Genomic DNA, 18,433 nt, shown 5'->3' on the forward strand with positions numbered 1-18,433 from the left:
ACTTCATCCTGGTGACACCAGCAGGTCTCAGTTCAAGCACCGGCTGCCTGTCTCAGGATCTCTGCCCGGGTTGCTGCAGCTCCTCGGAGCTCCCAGGGCTGCCACGCCTGGCAGCTGTTGGCAGCAGCCATGTGAGGGGTGCTCGGTGTTTGCTGAGCCAGGCACAGGCTCGCCCGCATTGCCCCAGTGCTTGCCTGTGCCCGAATGTGCCTGCATGAACACAAAGGTGCAGCTGTGGATAGCACGCGTGCTTTGGGAGGCGAGCTTGCACGTGTGGATGGCTGGGAGCCTGTGTGCATGGTCCCGTGAGCGTGCAAACCTGTGTTCAAATGCAAGCCCACGTCTGCAAGTGTGGACACGTGCTGTCTGCATCCTCTCTTTTTCTGGACTGGAGGTGGCATCCAGGCTCTGAGCTCCCCTCTCTGCCTTCCTCACGCAGCAAGGTGTTCTTCACGGACTACGGGCAGATCCCCAAGGTGGAGCGCTGCGACATGGACGGGCAGAACCGCACCAAGCTGGTGGACAGCAAGATCGTCTTCCCCCACGGCATCACCTTGGACTTGGTGAACCGGCTCGTGTACTGGGCTGACGCCTACCTGGACTACATCGAGGTGGTGGACTACGAAGGCAAGAACAGACATACCATCATCCAGGGCATCCTGGTGAGTGGGGCCAGAGGCAGCTCGGGACTGAGGGCTTTACTGCAGTGTGCTGGAGGGACACCTGAGCTTAGCCTGCGGGGAGCAGTGGTTCGTGAGCTTTGCCTGCTCGTTTCAGCAAATAAAAGCCGTGAGCAGCAGGTCCTGCACTACCTGACTGCCAAGCCCCATCCCCTGCCCTAAAGGCGGCGGGGAGTGAGAGCCATAGGGCAGGAATTCAGGGACTTCAAATACCTCGGAGCCAGGTTCTTGCGTCTCCTAAATTCCTCATGGGTGTCTGAATGGTGCCTTCCAGATCGAACACCTCTATGGGCTGACGGTCTTTGAGAACTACCTCTATGCCACCAACTCGGACAACGCCAACGCCCAGCAGAAAACCAGCGTCATCCGGGTCAACCGCTTCAACAGCACCGAGTACCAGGTGGTGACGAGGGTGGACAAGGGAGGAGCACTGCACATCTACCACCAGCGGCGGCAGCCCACAGGTGAGAGCCCCGACCTGGGAAAAGCAGCTTCTTGGACCCTGAAAGGCACCAAAAGGGGAGGAATGGGATGCAGAGGCCCCTGGTTGAGCCGTGGCCTGTCTGGTACAACAAGTGGGGTCACCATCCCTCTCCCTGGGCAGAAGGGGTGTTCAGGTGTCAGTGGTGGCTGTGTTGGGGCAGTTTCCCATGGCACAGCGCTGCCTCTGTGTGTAGCTGCTGTGCTGGGGGCTGGTGTGAGGCTGTGGGGGGGTTCTGGGGTTCTGGGGACAAGCTGCACCTCCTGAATTTCCGATGGGACAGATTCACTTCCCCAAGCTAGAGACTCACTTCTGCTGCGCCCGGTTAGCTTGATGCCCAGCTCCCATGCCCATGCTGGATCAAAATCCCCAGCTGTGAACCTTGGACACACCTGGCCCTTATGGGTGCTGCTGCTCTGTGAGCAGCCCACGCCTCGCTGCCTAGGGGAGACAGCAGGGTGGAGAGGGGCTGGCTCGGAGCAGCCCCCGCTCTTCCTGCTGCCCTCTCCAGGAGCAAAGCCTTGCCACAGAGCAGGTGTCCTGGCTCGCAACCCGCTGTAAGCCCGTCCCCTTCCCACATCTGAGGGGAGCCCGGGAGCTGCGCTCCCACTTGTGCCTCGTTCACTTGACCGCATTTCCTTGCCGCACAGGTTGGCGGGGCGGCTCTTCCTCCAGGCTTGCACCTTCCTGGGAACCCGGGCTCAGGGGCTGCATCAGCCCTGCAGGCTGGGCTGGGCTCCGGCACTGCTGGGGAGGCTGCTGGAGCTGCCTGCATGGGCAGAGCGCTGGGCAGGCTGCGGCGCACCAGGATGGGGACAGGGAGCTCACAGTCAGCAGCTCCGCAGGGGTGGAGGCAGCGGCTGCTGGGCACGGCCGTGGTCTGCGGAGACGTGCGAAGCTGCTGCCTGCAGCAACCTCCTGGGCGAGGGCAGAGCCTGGGGCTCCTGCTCTGCAGGCAGCAGCGCTGGGCCGAGTGCCTCTGGGCTGCCTCCCGCCCTGGGGTGTCCCCCGCCACCATCGTTTCCTCCCCGAGCTAGAAATGAGAGCTGTCCCCAAGGGCCGGCCGGGCGGCGCGGTGTGATTGATCGATCACGTCGCGCTAGAGAGCAAAGGGAAATGGGAGCAGATGCAGCATCTTGAAATATTAATGGCTGCCTTCTCCAGTGCTGCGTGCTTTCTGTCCCCGCGGGTGCATTCACCCTTTGACGGGGCACTGTGCTCCTGGACACCAGGAGATTGCAGGAGAGTTAAAAGGCTTTGGTGCCGCAGACATCACCCCCTCCCCTGCTCACATCCTTCCCCATTTGTCTGCTCCACCCCCAGCACCTTCCTGTAGTTAAATCAATTTACATGTTTAAAACCCTCTTAGTGTCTGCAGCCTGCTTGGCATTTTCCAGAATATAAAACTAATCAGGAGATTTCTGCACGGGGAACGGGTGTGCTTTGGGAGGTTCTGGGCCAGGCGCGTGCTGTCCCTGGCCCTGGGGCCCCACGGGGACGTGTCCCACCAGCAGCCCATGCAGCTGGAGGGCTCGCTGCTTGCAGGGGCAGCACAGAGGCAGTGTGGCCCAGCAGTTACAGCAGTGTGCTGGGACACGGGGTGCTGCTTTCTGCTCCTCCCTGATCCAGATTCTGGGGCAGGCCCCTTCCCATCTCTGCCCTGTGCTCAGCTCCTGGCTGCAAGGGGGCTCCCCAAGCCCAGAGCCACCAGACAAGGACAAGGCTGTCCTAGTGTTCCTTCGATGGTCTCCAGAGATGGTAAATGCACCCCTGAACCCATCCGCTGCTCTCTCTCCATGTAGTGAGGAGCCATGCCTGTGAGCCGGACCAATTCGGCAAGCCGGGGGGCTGCTCGGATATCTGCCTGCTGGGGAACAGCCACAAGACTCGCACCTGCCGGTGCCGCTCCGGGTTCAGCCTGGGAAGTGACGGGAAGTCCTGCAAAAGTGAGTCCTGCCCTGCGCCGGAGAGCCGCAAAGGAAGGGGGAGAGGAGGGCAAGAGGCTGCCCTGTGCTGCCTGGGGGAGGACAGGGGGCTGGGCAGGGGGCACGGAGGGTCCAGAGCGAGCAGAGCTTTTTGATTCCTTCCCCCCTGGCTGCTCGCCCCTGCCCTGCCAGGTCGGGCTGGTGGTGATGGTGCTGCCCCCTTCTCTCTGCAGAGCCCGAGCACGAGTTGTTCCTGGTGTACGGGAAGGGGCGTCCCGGCATCATCCGCGGGATGGACATGGGGGCCAAGGTGCCGGATGAGCACATGATCCCCATCGAGAACCTCATGAACCCCCGAGCACTGGACTTCCACGCTGAGACTGGTTTCATCTATTTCGCTGACACCACCAGCTACCTCATCGGGCGCCAGAAGATCGATGGCACGGAGCGAGAAACCATCCTGAAGGACGGTGCGTGGCCGAGGGGCACAGCCTGCGCCCTCACCGGTGTGTGGCCAGGCTCTGGGAGCTGGCAGCAGCTGCCATTAGTGCGTCTTCTCACACAATGGCAGTGCTTTTGTCTGCTCCCTTGCGTATTTGAGCCTTAAAACTAAGGTTTGGAGCTGTTTGGGTTTGTCTGCAGGCTGATATTGAGAGCATGGGCTCCAGCAGCAGCATGTGAGGGACTCTTGGGCTGTGGCTCGTGCCAGGCACAGACATCCCCTGCCCCCAGACCCACCCTCACCCCTTCCAAGGCAAAGATGAGGAAGGGGTCGGGGATCCTCAGCCCAGGTTCCTGGGGATACGAGGTGGCTGATCTCTCCCACTTTGCCCAATGAATTCCTTTTTTGGCAAACAGACCGAGGATGCTCCTGAATTCATCTTTCCTCAGCCCGGTTCCCTTGGCTCCAGCACCTCTGGAGGAGCTGCGTGCCCTGGGCAGGGGGCTGTGTTGTCCCCTGTTGGTCTGAGCTGGAGTCGGGCGGTGATGAGTGCACCGTTCATTTTATGGGGCCATCGCTTCCACTCCTCGTCTTCCTGCTGTTGCCTAACTCATGCTCCTGCTTTTCCCCAAAGGTATCCACAATGTGGAAGGGATCGCTGTGGACTGGATGGGGAACAACCTGTACTGGACTGATGATGGCCCCAAGAAGACCATCAGCGTGGCTCGGCTGGAGAAAGCCGCCCAGACGCGGAAGACGCTGATAGAGGGGAAGATGACGCACCCCCGAGCGATCGTGGTGGACCCCCTCAATGGGTGCGTGGGCAGGCAGGGCTCGAGGGGGGCACATGGCCATGGCGGGGAGGACCCCCCTGGATCTGCAGCTCTGCACACTCGCGGTGTGTCCCTGAGCCCACGGGCGCTTGTGGTTGCTCCCAAGCTGTGCCAACGGGGCCACGCAGGGCAGGAGCTCCTGGAGCAGCGATGGCAACAGCTCCTCCAGCCCAGAGGCTCCTCTGGCCGCAGGGGACCAGGAACTTTCCTGCTTACCCACCTCTCCCAGCTGCCCCATTCCTTTTTCCCCATCTCCCATCCCTTCTCCTGCCATCTCTTTCACAACTGGGTCTCCTCTGGTGCCCTGGCAGTAGCAGCAGCATTGCTGTGGGTGGGAGGCCACTGAGCTGCTGCGTTGGGCTGGGGTCTGTGTGGCTGTAAGCATGGGGAAGGTCTTTGGCATCGGTGACAGCTTAGCATCTGTTGCAGGTGGATGTACTGGACAGACTGGGAGGAGGATCCCAAGGACAGCAAGAGGGGCAAGATCGAGCGAGCCTGGATGGACGGTTCTAACCGCAACATCTTCATCACCTCCAAGACCGTCCTGTGGCCCAACGGGCTCAGCCTGGACATCCCAGCCAAGATCCTCTACTGGGTGGATGCTTTCTACGACCGCATCGAGATGGTCTACCTCAATGGCACGGAGCGGAAGGCAAGTGGAGGCCCCACAGGCTCTTGGTCGCTAATTTCCTCGGGGCAGGGGATGCGGGCAGTCCTGCTGCATCTGGCTGTGTTTGCTGCAGGTCTGCTCAGCAGGAGGCTGGCTGCATTCAGCCGTGTTCGCCTGCTGTCTGTCCCCTCCTCTGCCCTTTCTCTACCCCGTCCCTTCTGTCCCACCCTGCGGGGCTGCCCCGAGCACCCTCCCAGCTGACGACAAGCCTCTGCCTCCCTGCACTGCAGATCGTGTATGAGGGACCTGAGCTGAACCATGCCTTCGGGCTGTGCCACTACAGCAGCTTCCTCTTCTGGACCGAGTACCGCAGCGGCAGCATCTACCGGCTGGACCAGGCCTCCAAAGTGGTCAGCCTGCTCCGGAACGAGCGCCCACCCATCTTTGAGATCCGGATGTACGATGCGCAGCAGCAGCAAGGTGCTGGAGCCGCCTCTGCCTGGCTCCGGGGGGCCCTGCAGTGAACGAGGGGTCTGGAAGAGGAATGGGACTGGAACAGGGCCTGAGGAAGTGCCCCATCCAAATTGCCTCCCACCTCCTTTTGCTTCCTCATGGTCACGTCCCCGGCACCCTGCCTTTCTTTAAACACAGTGATTGCTCTTCTCATGCCCTTCCCTCCTTTCCTCTCTTTCTTCCCTCCCTCCCTCCCAGGCCTCCTGTCTGGCTCAGCCAGGCTTTGCATCCCGTGAGGGTCCCCAGTGTGGCCAGATGAATTGGGGGGTCCAGCTGGGTTCCAGCCGTGGGGGGTGGGTCCTGGGGATCTGGGTCAGCAGAGTCACCTGAATGAAGTCCCTTTCTGCTGGCCCAGGCTGCTGCTCACCCCAGCCTTGCCTCCGCAGTGGGCTCCAACAAGTGCCGCGTCAACAACGGAGGCTGCAGCAGCTTGTGCCTGGCCACCCCCCGGGGCCGTCAGTGTGCCTGTGCCGAGGACCAGATCCTGGGAGTGGACTCTGTCACCTGCCAGGGTAGGGCTGCCCGAGGGCCTGGCTCCTGCTGGGGCACCCCCTTCCCGGAGGGGTGGACGGGGGGATGCGGGGTTTGCAGCTCCGTGCGGTGGGGGCTGGATCGAGAAGGTGGCTCAGGAGGAGCCTGCGGGCGAGTGGTGCTACCTGGTCGTGGTCCTTCTCTTGTAGCATGGCCCTAGGACAGCAGCCTCCCCGGGGAAGCAGGTGGAAGCCCCAGGTGTGGGGATTGCTGCGCAGAGGTCGGGCAGTGGTGTCTGTTGGGTGGGTTTGCTCTGCTGCGAGCTTGGAGCAGAGCCAGGCTCACGACGGGGAGCCTGGGCTGGGCTTTGCCAGCTCAAGTGAGCAGGGAGAAGCTCTGCTAACAGCACGCCCGTGCCTGCAGGCTCACCCAGGGTTGTCCCCCTCCATCGGGCTGTGTCCTGTTGTTGGGTGCTCTGGGGCCAGTGCTCGTGGGCACAAGTGTTTCTGGAAGCTCCTGGGGCTGTGGGGCAGTCACGTAGGCAGCATGGGGATGCAGGACTGTCCCCACTGCCCCGTCCCCCTACACTTCAGCCAGTCACTTGATTAAAATCCTCTCCCCCTTTGCTTTTCCCTTCCAGCCAACCCATCCTACATCCCCCCTCCGCAGTGCCAGCCCGGGGAATTTGCCTGCAAGAACAACCGCTGCATCCAGGAGCGCTGGAAATGCGATGGGGACAACGACTGCCTGGACAACAGCGATGAAGCCCCCGAGCTCTGCCGTGCGTAGCCGCCTCCTGCGTGGTGGGAGAGCGCAGTCTGTCTCAGATTTTATCCTCCACAAGACGTGGAGGAGGAGCGGGGCTGGGAGGGAGCAGGGCAGGTCCTGAGCACGTGTCTCCCTCGCAGACCAGCACACGTGCCCCTCGGACCGCTTCAAGTGCAAGAACAACCGCTGCATCCCCAACCGCTGGCTCTGCGACGGTGACAACGACTGTGGGAACAACGAGGACGAGTCCAACTCCACCTGCTCGGGTGAGGAGCCTGGCAGATCCTCAAGGAGCAGGGGGAGAGCCAAGCCTTTGCTGTTCCCCTTGCACAGTGGGGCTGGGGTTTTAGGGCCACGTGCGGGGGTCTCTGCTGCCCACCTTGCAGAGGGTTTGGCGGCTGTGCCTTGCGGGAGACCCTCTGGAGTTTGTTCCCCACCTTTCGCCCAGCACCCCAAGGCACTGCCAGCTGTTATAGCTCTGTCCATCTCGCCCTGCACCAGCTCGGACCTGCTCTCCCAACCAGTTCTCCTGTGCCAGCGGGCGCTGCATTCCCATCTCCTGGACTTGTGACCTGGACGATGACTGCGGGGACCGCTCCGATGAGTCTGCTTCGTGTGGTGAGCTGGGGGAGGAAGCACAGGTCCCTCTGAGAAGGCCACAGGGCTGGGTGCGAGCAAGGGCGTCTGATCACGCTCATCCTGCCTCTCCCTCCTCCGCAGCCTACCCGACCTGCTTCCCCTTGACGCAGTTCACCTGCAACAACGGGCGCTGCATAAACATCAACTGGCGCTGTGACAATGGTAAGGACCGGGCACCTGAGCTGGGAAAGGGGCAAGATCAGACGCAGGGGTGCCAGCCTGGCTGTGGCTCTGTTCGGCTAGCCTCTGACTGCAGGGGCAGCTCCCCAGCCTGCTGCTACCCACCAGAGCCCTGGCTGCGGAGGGAGGAGGTGTTAGCTGCAGCTGTGAGTGTGTCCCGCAGCACCAGCACCCGCATCTCCTTGGCTGCTACTGGGGGAACGGGTGTTGCAGGAGCAGCCTGGCAGGGATCACTTCAGCAGGCTTTGGCACTCTTTGTGGGGTGCCCTAAACTCTGTGCCCCGCTGCTCCAGGCCTGTGCTGGCGGCAGGGCTGAGCCGGGTCCCACAGCCCCAGGAAGGCACAAGAGGTCTCCCAGGAAGCTCAGGTCTGCCCTTGCTTCTGGGGCCAGGGCTAGGAGAAAGGGTTTGCCCCAAGGCCGCCCTCCTTCCCCACAGGTTTAGTTTGATCTTCCGAACAGCTCTGCATTGTTAGGCTTAATTAGCGGCTTCAGAGAGGCATGTTTAGAACTGCAGAGTGCACTACTGGTGTGCAGGGGGTTAGCGGGGAGCTGCAGGATGCGAGCAAGCCTCTCCCTGGGTCCTCATGAGCAGGTGGCCTCGTCCCCCGGGTCAGCCACCCCCATGAAGGGGCCACAGGTTTCCCGGAATCCACAAGTGCTTGCAGTCAGCAGCTTGCAAAAGCGACGGCCTTGGCACGGAGCACCGCTGGGCAGCAGAGCTGAGCCGGCCTCGGCTAGGTGCCATGCACCCACAGGGCAGGAGCTGCAGTGACAAGGGGGCTGCCCGCAGGCCCCCTGCACCCTCTGCTGCTTCTGATCTGCCCTCGCCAGCAGCCCGGCGTGCCTGCGCAGCGTCTGTGTGTCCCTTTCCGTGTCGGTGTTCCCGTCTGGCGTCTCTGTGCTGCTCTCTGTGCGTGTGCTGTGTTGTGTTGTTTTGTTTGTCATTGTGCCCACTCTCCTGTCTTGGTTGGTTCTGTGTTTCAGAAAAAGATTGTGGGGATGGCTCTGACGAAAAGAACTGTCCAAAGCCTACCGGTTAGTGCATAGATCAACATGCACCAGACCCCAACCTGGTCCCATGCAGCCCCCCAAACCTGCCCCCTCCGGAGTGCTGCCAGCCCCCTGGGGCTGCTTCTGCAGACGGTGGCAGCGGCCCTTGCACTCCAGCAGCAGGAGAGGGAAAGTGGATGGTGGGCAGGGTGCCTCCCGGCTCACCCCGCTCAGTGGGTTGGGAACTCCTGCTAGAGGGAGCCCGGAGAGGTCAGGGTCTGGAGCTGCAGGAGCTGGGCTGCCTGGCAAAGCCACAATGCAGCCCCCGGGGCCATCGTCCCCACGTGGGGCAGCACGGGCTGAGCACCCTGTCCAGGGGGAGGCAAAGACCCTCTGCTGAGCTCAGGTGGGCATCTGCCACAAAGCAGAGCCCCCTGGTACTTCCAGAGCCCCCCAGTACTTCCAACAAGCTGGGCCAGCCCATGCCCCCGCTCTGGTGGCCCTGGCAGCCCAGGGGGTGCAGGGCAGGGCATCGGGGCCACATTACCAGTGTGACAGCAGTGTCAGGATAAATCTCCCATCCTCAGCTGGGATTCCTTGCAGGCAAGCTGACACCCCACAATTGGCCATACCAGCCCCGTTTCCCCACGGGTGCACCCCGTATGGGGGTGCTCCACTCCCCACACTGCCCCCAAGCTCCGCTCCCCACTCCGGAGCGGAGCGGCCCCCGTTGGCGCTGGGTTCCCTCCCAGCCTCCCCAGGTACATGGCTGATCTATGCAGTTTCTGTGTTTCATTTTCTTTGTGAGCTGCTGGTGCTGTGGCTGCGCCTGGTGAGCATGTTGGGGGGGGGCCAGGGGGTGGCTGGAGGACGGGCGGGCGCCGGGGGCTCTCCATTCAGATCCTGCAACCAGTGCCGGAAGGTTCTGCCCATCGCCCTGCGTCTGTCTGTCTGTCTGTCTGTCTGTCGGCGTGCTCTGTCTGAGCCCTGCTGTTCCCCGCTTCCCCCAGCCGCCTCCTCTAGCGGGGGTCTCTGCCTTTCTCCCCTCGCTGTGCCTCCGCCAGCCCTCCCCCGGGGGTCCGGGTGCTCGCTGAGCCCCCTTCCCCTCCCTTCTCTCTGCAGACAACGACTGCGGGGACAACAGCGACGAGGCAGGCTGCAGCCACTCCTGCTCCAGCAACCAGTTCAAGTGCAACAGTGGGCGCTGCATCCCCGTGCACTGGACGTGCGACGGGGACAACGACTGTGGGGACTACAGTGATGAAACTCATGCCAACTGCACCAACCAGGGTGAGCCCCCCGGGCCACGATGGGGCTGGGCTGCACCTTTGCTGTTGGCCTGCTGCGGCCCCGTGTCCCTGCTTTGGTGGATGCAGGCAGGGCTGCCCCTTTCCAGGCTGTACCCGGGGAAAGGGGAGGTGGGGAAAGATGTCCCACGGCACCGGCTCTGCTGTCCTTGTGCCTGGAGAGCCCTGGGCACAGCCCCCTGCTCCCCAGTAGGGAACCCTGCAGCTTCTGCCCCCCGCTGGGTGCCCACATACCCCTCCCGCACCCCTGGGTGCCCCCATTGCTGCCAAGTGGTTGGCCCCGCTCCTGCCCCCCAAGCCCTCCTGGTTCCCAATTCCTCTGGGCGAAGGCAGTGATTGGGGCATCGCCTCCCACCAGCCACGCGCCCGCCTGGGGGCTGCCACACCGACGAGTTCCAGTGCCGGCTGGACGGGCTCTGCATCCCCATGCGCTGGCGCTGCGATGGCGACACGGACTGCATGGACTCCAGCGACGAGAAGAACTGCGAGGGGGTCACCCACGTCTGCGACCCCAACGTAAAATTTGGCTGCAAGGATTCAGGTGAGAGAGCAACTGCAGAGCTTCTGCTGACCGCAGCAGGGGCTGGGGCTACCTCTGGGCTTGGTGACACTGAGGACAGGGAGTGGTGCCAACCGTGGGGACTGTGGGCACCTTGAAATGCTGCCTCCCCCATGTCTGATCATTCCTTTTCTTGCTTTGCCAGCCCGCTGCATCAGCAAGGCCTGGGTGTGTGATGGGGACAGCGACTGTGAGGACAACTCGGACGAGGAGAACTGCGAGTCGCTGGTGTGCAAACCTCCCTCGCACACCTGTGCCAACAACACCTCCATCTGCCTGCCCCCCGAGAAGCTCTGCGACGGGTCCGACGACTGCGGAGATGGCTCCGACGAGGGCGAGCTCTGCGGTGAGCTGGGGCCGGGATGTGGGGGCTTCCCCAGCTGGGAGTGGGGACAAGGACCTGACAACCGTGTCCTCTCCCCACAGACCAGTGCTCCTTGAACAACGGTGGCTGCAGCCACAACTGCACCGTGGCCCCTGGCGAGGGCATCGTGTGCTCCTGTCCCCTGGGGATGGAGCTGGGCGCAGACAACAAGACCTGCCAGATCCAGAGTTACTGCGCCAAGCACCTCAAGTGCAGCCAGAAGTGCGAGCAGGACAAGTACAATGTCAAGTGCTCCTGCTACGAGGGCTGGATGCTGGAGCCTGACGGCGAGAGCTGCCGCAGCCTCGGTGGGTGCTGGTGGGATCAGGGAGAGGCGGGCTGCAGGGGCTCACAGACTTGTCCCCCCCACCCCTGCTCACGCGGGGCTGGTCCTGGGGGATCTGTGCAGCTCTGGCTGTGTGCCCAGGGGATTTTAAGTAGGGGATTTATGTGTGCCCTTGCTGGCCTTGTTCGTGCAGCGCTCACCCAGGAGCTGGGGGGATAGGAGGGGTTAGTGGCACAAGAAAGTAGCTCTGTTGTGGTGCCTGGGGAGGTCAGCACAGCAAGGGGGGGCGTGGGGAGATCATCCCAAGCTCGAGGAAGCGAGGGAAAAGGGGGGTGAGAGTCTGTGTAAGGCTGGGGTCAGCACGTGGTGGCTCTGGTTTGTGCTGGGGGTCTGTGGTGGGCTGAACAGGGCTGTGGGGAGGAGTGCGTGGGGGCACCTTTGGCTGGGTCAGCCAGGGGCTGCGGGTGGTCCCACAGCAGGCACCGGGGCTGGGGACAGCTTCTGCCTGCAGGTGTGGGGGCCGTTGGTCCCACTCAGTTCCTGACTTGTCCACGTCCCGTTCTGAGCCTGCCCTGTTCTCCCCAGACCCCTTCAAGCCATTCATTATATTCTCCAACCGCCACGAGATCCGCCGCATTGACCTGCACCGGGGTGACTACAGTGTCCTGGTCCCTGGGCTGCGCAACACCATCGCCCTGGACTTCCACCTCAACCAGAGCTCGCTGTACTGGACTGACGTGGTGGAGGACAAGATCTACAGGGGAAAGCTGCTCGAGAATGGGGGTGTGTAGCCCTTGGGGGCGTACAGCGTGCTTGCGTGGGCCGGGTGGGTGGAAGGAGAAGCAGGCGTGCGTTTCTGGGGTAGGCTCCCAGTGGTGCAGCTGTGGGAGCCCCCAGCCCTTGTAACAATCCCTTTCTGCTCTCCAAAGCCACTCATTATGTAGGAGTCAATTAGCATTCCCAACGCTTCCCTAGCAGTAATTACAGCCCAGCACAAAGCCCAGGCCCCCACCCTGTTCGTGCTTTCTGATGGTGCTGTGAGGATTCCTGGTGGGGGGGCAGCCAGAGCCCAGCCTATGGACCATGGGTGTGGAGCTGAGCCCTGGGGCTTCAGGGCCAGCTGGGGGAAGATGTAGATGTCAGCTGTGTCCCCCACTATCAGCCCTGGTTGAGCTCAGGGGGGACCTGCTCAGGACGAGGGAGGGTTGGGGAAGAGGCCCCCAGCCTCAGCCCTCCTGGTGCTGTGCCCTGCAGCGCTGACCAGCTTCGAGGTGGTGATCCAGTACGGGCTGGCCACCCCCGAGGGCCTGGCTGTGGACTGGATCGCTGGCAATATCTACTGGGTGGAGAGCAACCTGGACCAGATTGAGGTGGCCAAGCTGGACGGCACCATGCGGACCACGCTGCTGGCTGGGGACATCGAGCATCCTCGTGCCATCGCTCTGGACCCCCGCTATGGGTAAGGCAGGAGGGGACATTGGGCAGCTCACCCCACCTCTCGCTGGGGAGGCAGAGCTCGGTGCTCCCACATCCCCACGCTGACCGTCCCCACTCGGTGTCCCCCCCAGGATCCTCTTCTGGACAGACTGGGACGCCAGCCTGCCCCGCATCGAGGCTGCCTCCATGAGCGGTGCGGGCCGGCGCACCATCCACAAGGAGACGGGCTCGGGGGGCTGGCCCAACGGGCTCACCGTGGACTACCTGGAGAAGCGCATCCTCTGGATCGATGCCAGGTCAGACCAGGACACTCATGTCCAGCCGCCTCAGCTCTGCCCTGGCTCCCAAAGGCTTCTCTGCCTCTGTCCCCTCCCTGTCCCCTCCGTGTCCCTGTCCCCTCCGCATCCCTCCCGGCTCTGGCAGCTTCCCAGTGGCTTCTGTGTTGTTCTGCCATTTGGCTTCTGGGCTCGGAGCAAAAGCCTTTGCTCTGTGGGGTCTGCTCATGTCTATGACATTTTCCAGCCTTTGCTCTGTGTTTCCTGCACTGCAGGGGCTGCAGTCCCTGGTGTAACTCAGTGGTCGTCCTCCTTTTTAGCATTATGCAGAGCAGAGGAGGAGGCTGCTTAGATTCTGTGGATTGTGGCTGTTCCATTAAAAACCTGGGCCTGGGGGCCCTTGCCCAGCTGTCTGCCAGGTCTCACGCCTTGTCCCCCTCTCCCTGTCTCTGCTGGGCACAGGTCAGACGCCATCTACTCAGCCCTGTACGATGGGACAGGGCACATCGAGGTGCTGCGGGGACACGAGTACCTGTCGCACCCCTTTGCCGTCACCCTCTATGGGGGCGAGGTCTACTGGACCGACTGGCGCACCAACACGCTGGCCAAGGCCAACAAATGGACGGGGCACAACGTCACGGTGGTGCAGAGGACCAACACGCAGCCGTTCGACCTGCAGGTGTACCACCCCTCCCGGCAGCCCCTGGGTGAGGCCTGGCAGGGGAACGGCAGCGGTGCTATGGCCAAGGAGCTCTGCGGGGAGACCCTCGCGGGCAGCAGCCCCGGTGGCACGGACACCGCTGACTTTTTGTCCCTTTCGCAGCTCCTAACCCCTGTGAAGCCAACGGGGGCAAAGGGCCCTGCTCCCACCTCTGCCTCATCAACTACAACCGTACGCTGTCCTGTGCCTGCCCTCACCTCATGAAGCTGGACAAGGACAACGTGACCTGCTACGGTAGGGATGTGCCCGGGGCTCCCAGCGGGGTCCGGGTGGGAGCAGGACATCCCAGTGCTTTGGACCAGCTGTGCAGAGCAGGCTGAGGTCCCACCACAGCCCCATCTCGCTCCTTTCTCCAGAGTTTAAGAAGTTCCTGCTGTACGCGCGGCAGATGGAGATCCGGGGTGTGGACATTGATAACCCCTACTACAACTACATCATCTCCTTCACGGTGCCCGACATCGATAACGTCACGGTGGTGGACTATGATGCCCTGGAGCAGCGCATTTACTGGTCTGATGTGCGCACCCAGACCATCAAGAGAGCCTTCATCAACGGCACTGGCGTGGAGACTGTTGTCTCGGCAGGTGGGCACTGGAGATCGCTGTCCTGCGCAGCTGCTCTGGAGGTTTCGGGTCCATGAAACTGGCCTTCCTCTTTGTCCTGAGCACTGTCCCATCCCCATTCTCACAACTAACCTGTCTCCCTTCCTGTTGCCTTTCAGACCTGCCCAACGCTCATGGCCTCTCTGTGGATTGGGTTTCCAGAAACCTCTTCTGGACCAGCTACGATGCCAACAAAAAGCAAATCAACGTCGCCCGCCTGGATGGCTCCTTCAAGAACGCAGTGATCCAGGGGCTGGACAAGCCCCACTGCCTGGTGGTTCACCCCCTCAGAGGGTAGGTCTCATCCCATAGCGGTGGTGGGGAGCACTGGGTGGTGGCACGCGGCGTCAGCAGCCCGGGGTTTGAGCTGAGAACGTCAAAGGACAAGGTGTGCGTGCAGGCACACGTGTGAGCGCGCCTGACAGCGCACGTGCATGGTGCGGAGGAGAGAACAGGTTGTGCTTCGTGTGTGTCAGTGCGTGTAGGAGGTGTGAGAGGAGGAGATGGGGCTGCAGCTTAGGAGGTGTGCGTCTGCCGGCGTGTGGGAAGGAGCGGGCTGCACTCCAGTACACACAAGAGTGTGTAGGAGAGCCGACGTGAGGAACAGGCAGTGGATACGTGTGCACCTGTGTGTGTGTGTGCTAGGCTGGGTGTGCACGAGAGAGCACGGGTTGCAGCACTGTGCTCCGTGCCAGGCTTTGCAGGGCTGGGCTGTGTGCGTGACCCGGCTCCGTCCCAGTCACGGCACCAGGGACGAGGCCATCAGCCTGCCCGAGCTCCTGGGAGCCCGGCGAGCACGCCGGGGTGGTGGGTGCCGGTGGGGCTGGGTTGGGGAGGCTGGGAGAGCGGAGTTCCTAGCGGACAGAGGTGTGGGCCGTCTCTTTGGGCTTGACCCAGCACGCTCACTGTTCCCTCCCTGCTGTAGGAAACTCTACTGGACAGATGGGGACAACATCAGCGTGGCCAACATGGATGGCAGCAACCGCACGCTGCTCTTCACCAACCAGAAGGGGCCCGTTGGTACGGATGTCTCACTGCCCTGCAGGCACCCCCTCTGCTCTGCATCGTCCTCCCGGACCCCCACAGTCCCTTCGTGTCTTTTTGACGCTGAGGCTCCCTTGCTTTCCAGGTCTGGCCATTGACTACCCAGAGAGCAAGCTGTATTGGATCAGCTCTGGCAACGGCACCATCAACAGATGCAACCTGGATGGCAGCAACCTGGAGGTGATCGAGTCTGTGAAGAGTCAACTGAGCAAGGCGACCGCGCTGGCCATCATGGGTGAGAGCTGGCAGCATGATGGGGTGGTTCACGAAGCCCTTGCCCTTTCTCCTGGCCCTGCCCGAGCACAGGCTGCGTGCTGCCACCTCCAGCAGCTGCGGAGGGGCAGCAGCTCCATTAAAGGCTGGGCTCAGCCCCCTCCTTCCATGCCATCACATGTAAATCTGCGTAGAGTCACGGCTCTGCCCTGCTAGGGGAAGAGCTCTTCTGCTGGGGAAGGAGGGGACGAGGACAGCTGCTGCATCTTCCTGCCTCCCTTCCTCCCAGGGGACAAGCTGTGGTGGGCTGACCAGGCCTCGGAGAGGATGGGCACCTGCAACAAGAAGGATGGGACGGAGGTGACCGTGCTGCGCAACAGCACCACGTTGGTGATGCACATGAAGGTGTACGACGAGAGCATCCAGCAGGGTGAGCGCATGGTCCTGGTGGAGAGCCCACGGTGCTGGGGATAGGCTCCGAGCCCCCGTGTCTCAGCACTGGCCACTGCACCCAGCCCCACACCAGCCCTTACCCTTCCTTCTCTCTGTGCCAGCTGGGACCAACCCCTGCAGCATGAATAACGGCGACTGCTCGCAGCTTTGCCTCCCCACTTCGGAGACCTCCCGGTCCTGCATGTGCACTGCTGGCTATAGTCTGAAAAGTGGACAGCAGTCCTGCGAAGGTGAGCACACCCGTCCCATCCCCGTGTCCATGTGCCCCTCCTTGGAGCAGAGCCCCTGTGGCTGTACCAGCACGCCACAGGGCCGAACTGCTCGCAGGACAGGCACTGAGGCTCGTGTGCTGCATGAGGGGTGATAAAACACCTCATCCAGCACCAGCTGCGAGGTGGGAGCTGAAGCAGAAGCTCTCAAAGGGGAGATGAAATGCTTGCTGTTGGTGCTGGGGTTGGGTCACTGAAGTCGCGGGGCTGCCCAGTCCCAATCCTCGGCCCCACTGCAGTCCCCCCCCGGTGCAGTCTCCCTGCCCCGATGGGAGCAAACAGCTTCTCCCAGTTGCTTCCTGCAGCGTTTGCCCTGCAGTTCCCAAATCTCTGCCCAATTTGCCACTGTCACTTTCAGGAGGAAAGAGCCCCCCCCTGCACCCTGTTTGCTGCCAGGGCCTCTCAAAGGCTGTTTGTGTGCAAAATGTTCTTGGTCTTTTTTGAACGGGGCTGGCGAAGTTGCCGCACCATCTGGGTCAGGGCAGGGACTGCATAACAAACGCTGCCCTGACCCAAATGCGGCACAGAGCCTTTGCCAGCACTCAGCTGGAGGCGGCTCTGGGAGGAGTCCTGGCTGCACTTGTGCCAACCCTGTCCCTCAACGGGTCAGCACCCCATAAAGAGGCTTTGGTGGGGATCAGCAACCCTTAAACAGGCCCCTCCTGAACTCGCAGCCTCCAAGTAGCTGCTAGGCAGGACCTCGCTGGGTCAGAGCCCTGTTCAGAGTGAAGCCGGGAAGGGCTTTGCTGCTGTTTCCCTTCTCCTGCCCAGCAGTCCTGAGCCTCATTTCTGGCTACATCCATTCTCGGTTCTTTCCTGCAGTATTTTCCATCCCTTCCCCTGCCTGTTGTGTTGGTGAAAACCATCCCATCCCGCTCAGGGGAGGATAGGCTTTTCCTCCATAAGTTCATCCTGCTTAGTCCCCTCTCAGGCAGAGACCCAAGCATCCCTCCATCACGCGTAACCAGGGCGCTGCAAAGCTCTTGTAGCACGCCCGAGCTGCAGCAACGTGGGCAGGTGCTTGGTGCAGTGCTGCTCCGCTGGTCCGTCTGCTGTCCTGGGCCATCTGCCCGGGATGGGGATGCCAGGCGCTGCCGTAGCACCGGGGTGGAGCCCTTGCACCGGCCCTGCTGGGTGTTTGCTCCTCCGTGGTGCTGCAGTCGTGTGGTTTTCCATGAGCTGTGGCTGCCCCTTGAAGGGCTGTGTCTGTTGGTGGGACGTTCACTGTCCCTGTCTCTGTCACAGGTGTTGGCTCCTTCCTCCTGTATTCGGTCCACGAGGGGATCCGTGGCATTCCCCTGGACCCCAACGACAAGTCGGATGCCCTCGTGCCTGTGTCGGGGACCTCGCTGGCTGTGGGGATTGACTTCCACGCAGGTGACGTGCGATCTGAAAGTGGGACACGAGGGCTTGGCTCTGCTGTGGGGGCCAACCAAGGGCTGGAGAGGTTGGGGCAGGGGAGAACAGGGCAGGAGGGTGGTCGCCAGGCACCAGTATGGAAGCACCTGCCCCAGAGCATGTCCTGGGGGGGCTCAGGTCCCCATGCTGGGGCTGTGGGGTGCAGCTCAGCCCAGGTCTGTGCTGTCCTTGGGCAGTCCCAAGGCGGTCGCTGATAGGAGCCCTCCCACCTGGCCCCCCTCAGAGAACGACACCATATACTGGGTGGACATGGGGCTGAGCACCATCAGCCGAGCCAAGAGGGACCAGACGTGGCGGGAGGACGTGGTCACCAACGGCATCGGCCGCGTCGAGGGCATCGCCGTGGACTGGATCGCAGGTGAGGGGGGTGGGCAGGCAGGGAGGGAGCGGCGGGGGAGCGGGAGGCACGAGGTGCTCACTGACCCTCTCTGCAGGAAACATCTACTGGACAGACCAGGGTTTCGATGTCATTGAGGTGGCCAGGCTGAACGGGTCCTTCCGCTACGTGGTGATCTCCCAGGGGCTGGACAAGCCGCGGGCCATCACGGTCCACCCAGAGAAGGGGTGAGGGACTGCACAAAGCCGCCTGGAGGGGGCTGCTGGGGAGGGTTGGGCACGTGCTGGGACCCCTGCCACCCCTCCTGAGACACCTTGGGGGTTTGCATGCAGCAGAGAAGCGGGACTCATGGGTCTCCTGCCTTGTGCCGCACCAAGGAGATACAAATCCTTCAGGTCTCCCTGCCCCTTCAGCAACGTGCTGAGCTTGCTTCCCAGCAGTACCCCTTGACCTTGTGGGTGCCAGGCACCTCAGAAAACCTGAGTGGAGCCTCCCCAGGATGGCTCTGGCTTTGGGCAGTGTCACTGAGAGAGGAGAGGGAAGGGGAAGGACGGAGAACGGTGCCTTAAGTGCCTGGCACGCGGGGCTGGTTCCTGGGCCGCATCCAGCCCATA

At 62.4% G+C, this 18,433-nt stretch overlaps 1 protein-coding gene across 6 annotated transcripts in view; it reads left to right on the forward strand.

The window, feature by feature from the left end:
• Nucleotides 1-18,433, forward strand: part of LRP1 (LDL receptor related protein 1) — an 87,778-nt gene that overhangs the window by 43,691 nt on the left and 25,654 nt on the right. For all 6 annotated transcript variants that reach the window (XM_068663510.1, XM_068663511.1, XM_068663514.1 and 3 more), the window contains 30 exons: nucleotides 440-662; nucleotides 955-1,144; nucleotides 2,964-3,107; nucleotides 3,320-3,556; nucleotides 4,163-4,343; nucleotides 4,791-5,013; nucleotides 5,262-5,451; nucleotides 5,871-5,996; nucleotides 6,596-6,736; nucleotides 6,864-6,989; nucleotides 7,225-7,341; nucleotides 7,444-7,524; nucleotides 9,656-9,823; nucleotides 10,199-10,381; nucleotides 10,545-10,745; nucleotides 10,826-11,071; nucleotides 11,635-11,832; nucleotides 12,304-12,508; nucleotides 12,618-12,782; nucleotides 13,224-13,468; nucleotides 13,585-13,716; nucleotides 13,839-14,066; nucleotides 14,204-14,378; nucleotides 15,010-15,104; nucleotides 15,214-15,363; nucleotides 15,631-15,771; nucleotides 15,896-16,024; nucleotides 17,309-17,440; nucleotides 17,706-17,840; nucleotides 17,917-18,046. In XM_068663510.1, coding sequence (XP_068519611.1) covers nucleotides 440-662; nucleotides 955-1,144; nucleotides 2,964-3,107; nucleotides 3,320-3,556; nucleotides 4,163-4,343; nucleotides 4,791-5,013; nucleotides 5,262-5,451; nucleotides 5,871-5,996; nucleotides 6,596-6,736; nucleotides 6,864-6,989; nucleotides 7,225-7,341; nucleotides 7,444-7,524; nucleotides 9,656-9,823; nucleotides 10,199-10,381; nucleotides 10,545-10,745; nucleotides 10,826-11,071; nucleotides 11,635-11,832; nucleotides 12,304-12,508; nucleotides 12,618-12,782; nucleotides 13,224-13,468; nucleotides 13,585-13,716; nucleotides 13,839-14,066; nucleotides 14,204-14,378; nucleotides 15,010-15,104; nucleotides 15,214-15,363; nucleotides 15,631-15,771; nucleotides 15,896-16,024; nucleotides 17,309-17,440; nucleotides 17,706-17,840; nucleotides 17,917-18,046 — 5,037 coding nt within the window. The remainder of the gene's footprint in view (nucleotides 1-439; nucleotides 663-954; nucleotides 1,145-2,963; nucleotides 3,108-3,319; nucleotides 3,557-4,162; nucleotides 4,344-4,790; nucleotides 5,014-5,261; nucleotides 5,452-5,870; nucleotides 5,997-6,595; nucleotides 6,737-6,863; nucleotides 6,990-7,224; nucleotides 7,342-7,443; nucleotides 7,525-9,655; nucleotides 9,824-10,198; nucleotides 10,382-10,544; nucleotides 10,746-10,825; nucleotides 11,072-11,634; nucleotides 11,833-12,303; nucleotides 12,509-12,617; nucleotides 12,783-13,223; nucleotides 13,469-13,584; nucleotides 13,717-13,838; nucleotides 14,067-14,203; nucleotides 14,379-15,009; nucleotides 15,105-15,213; nucleotides 15,364-15,630; nucleotides 15,772-15,895; nucleotides 16,025-17,308; nucleotides 17,441-17,705; nucleotides 17,841-17,916; nucleotides 18,047-18,433) is intronic.

Source organism: Anas acuta, chromosome 29 (assembly GCF_963932015.1).
Source record: "Anas acuta chromosome 29, bAnaAcu1.1, whole genome shotgun sequence".
Classification (NCBI taxonomy): Eukaryota; Metazoa; Chordata; class Aves; order Anseriformes; family Anatidae; genus Anas; species Anas acuta.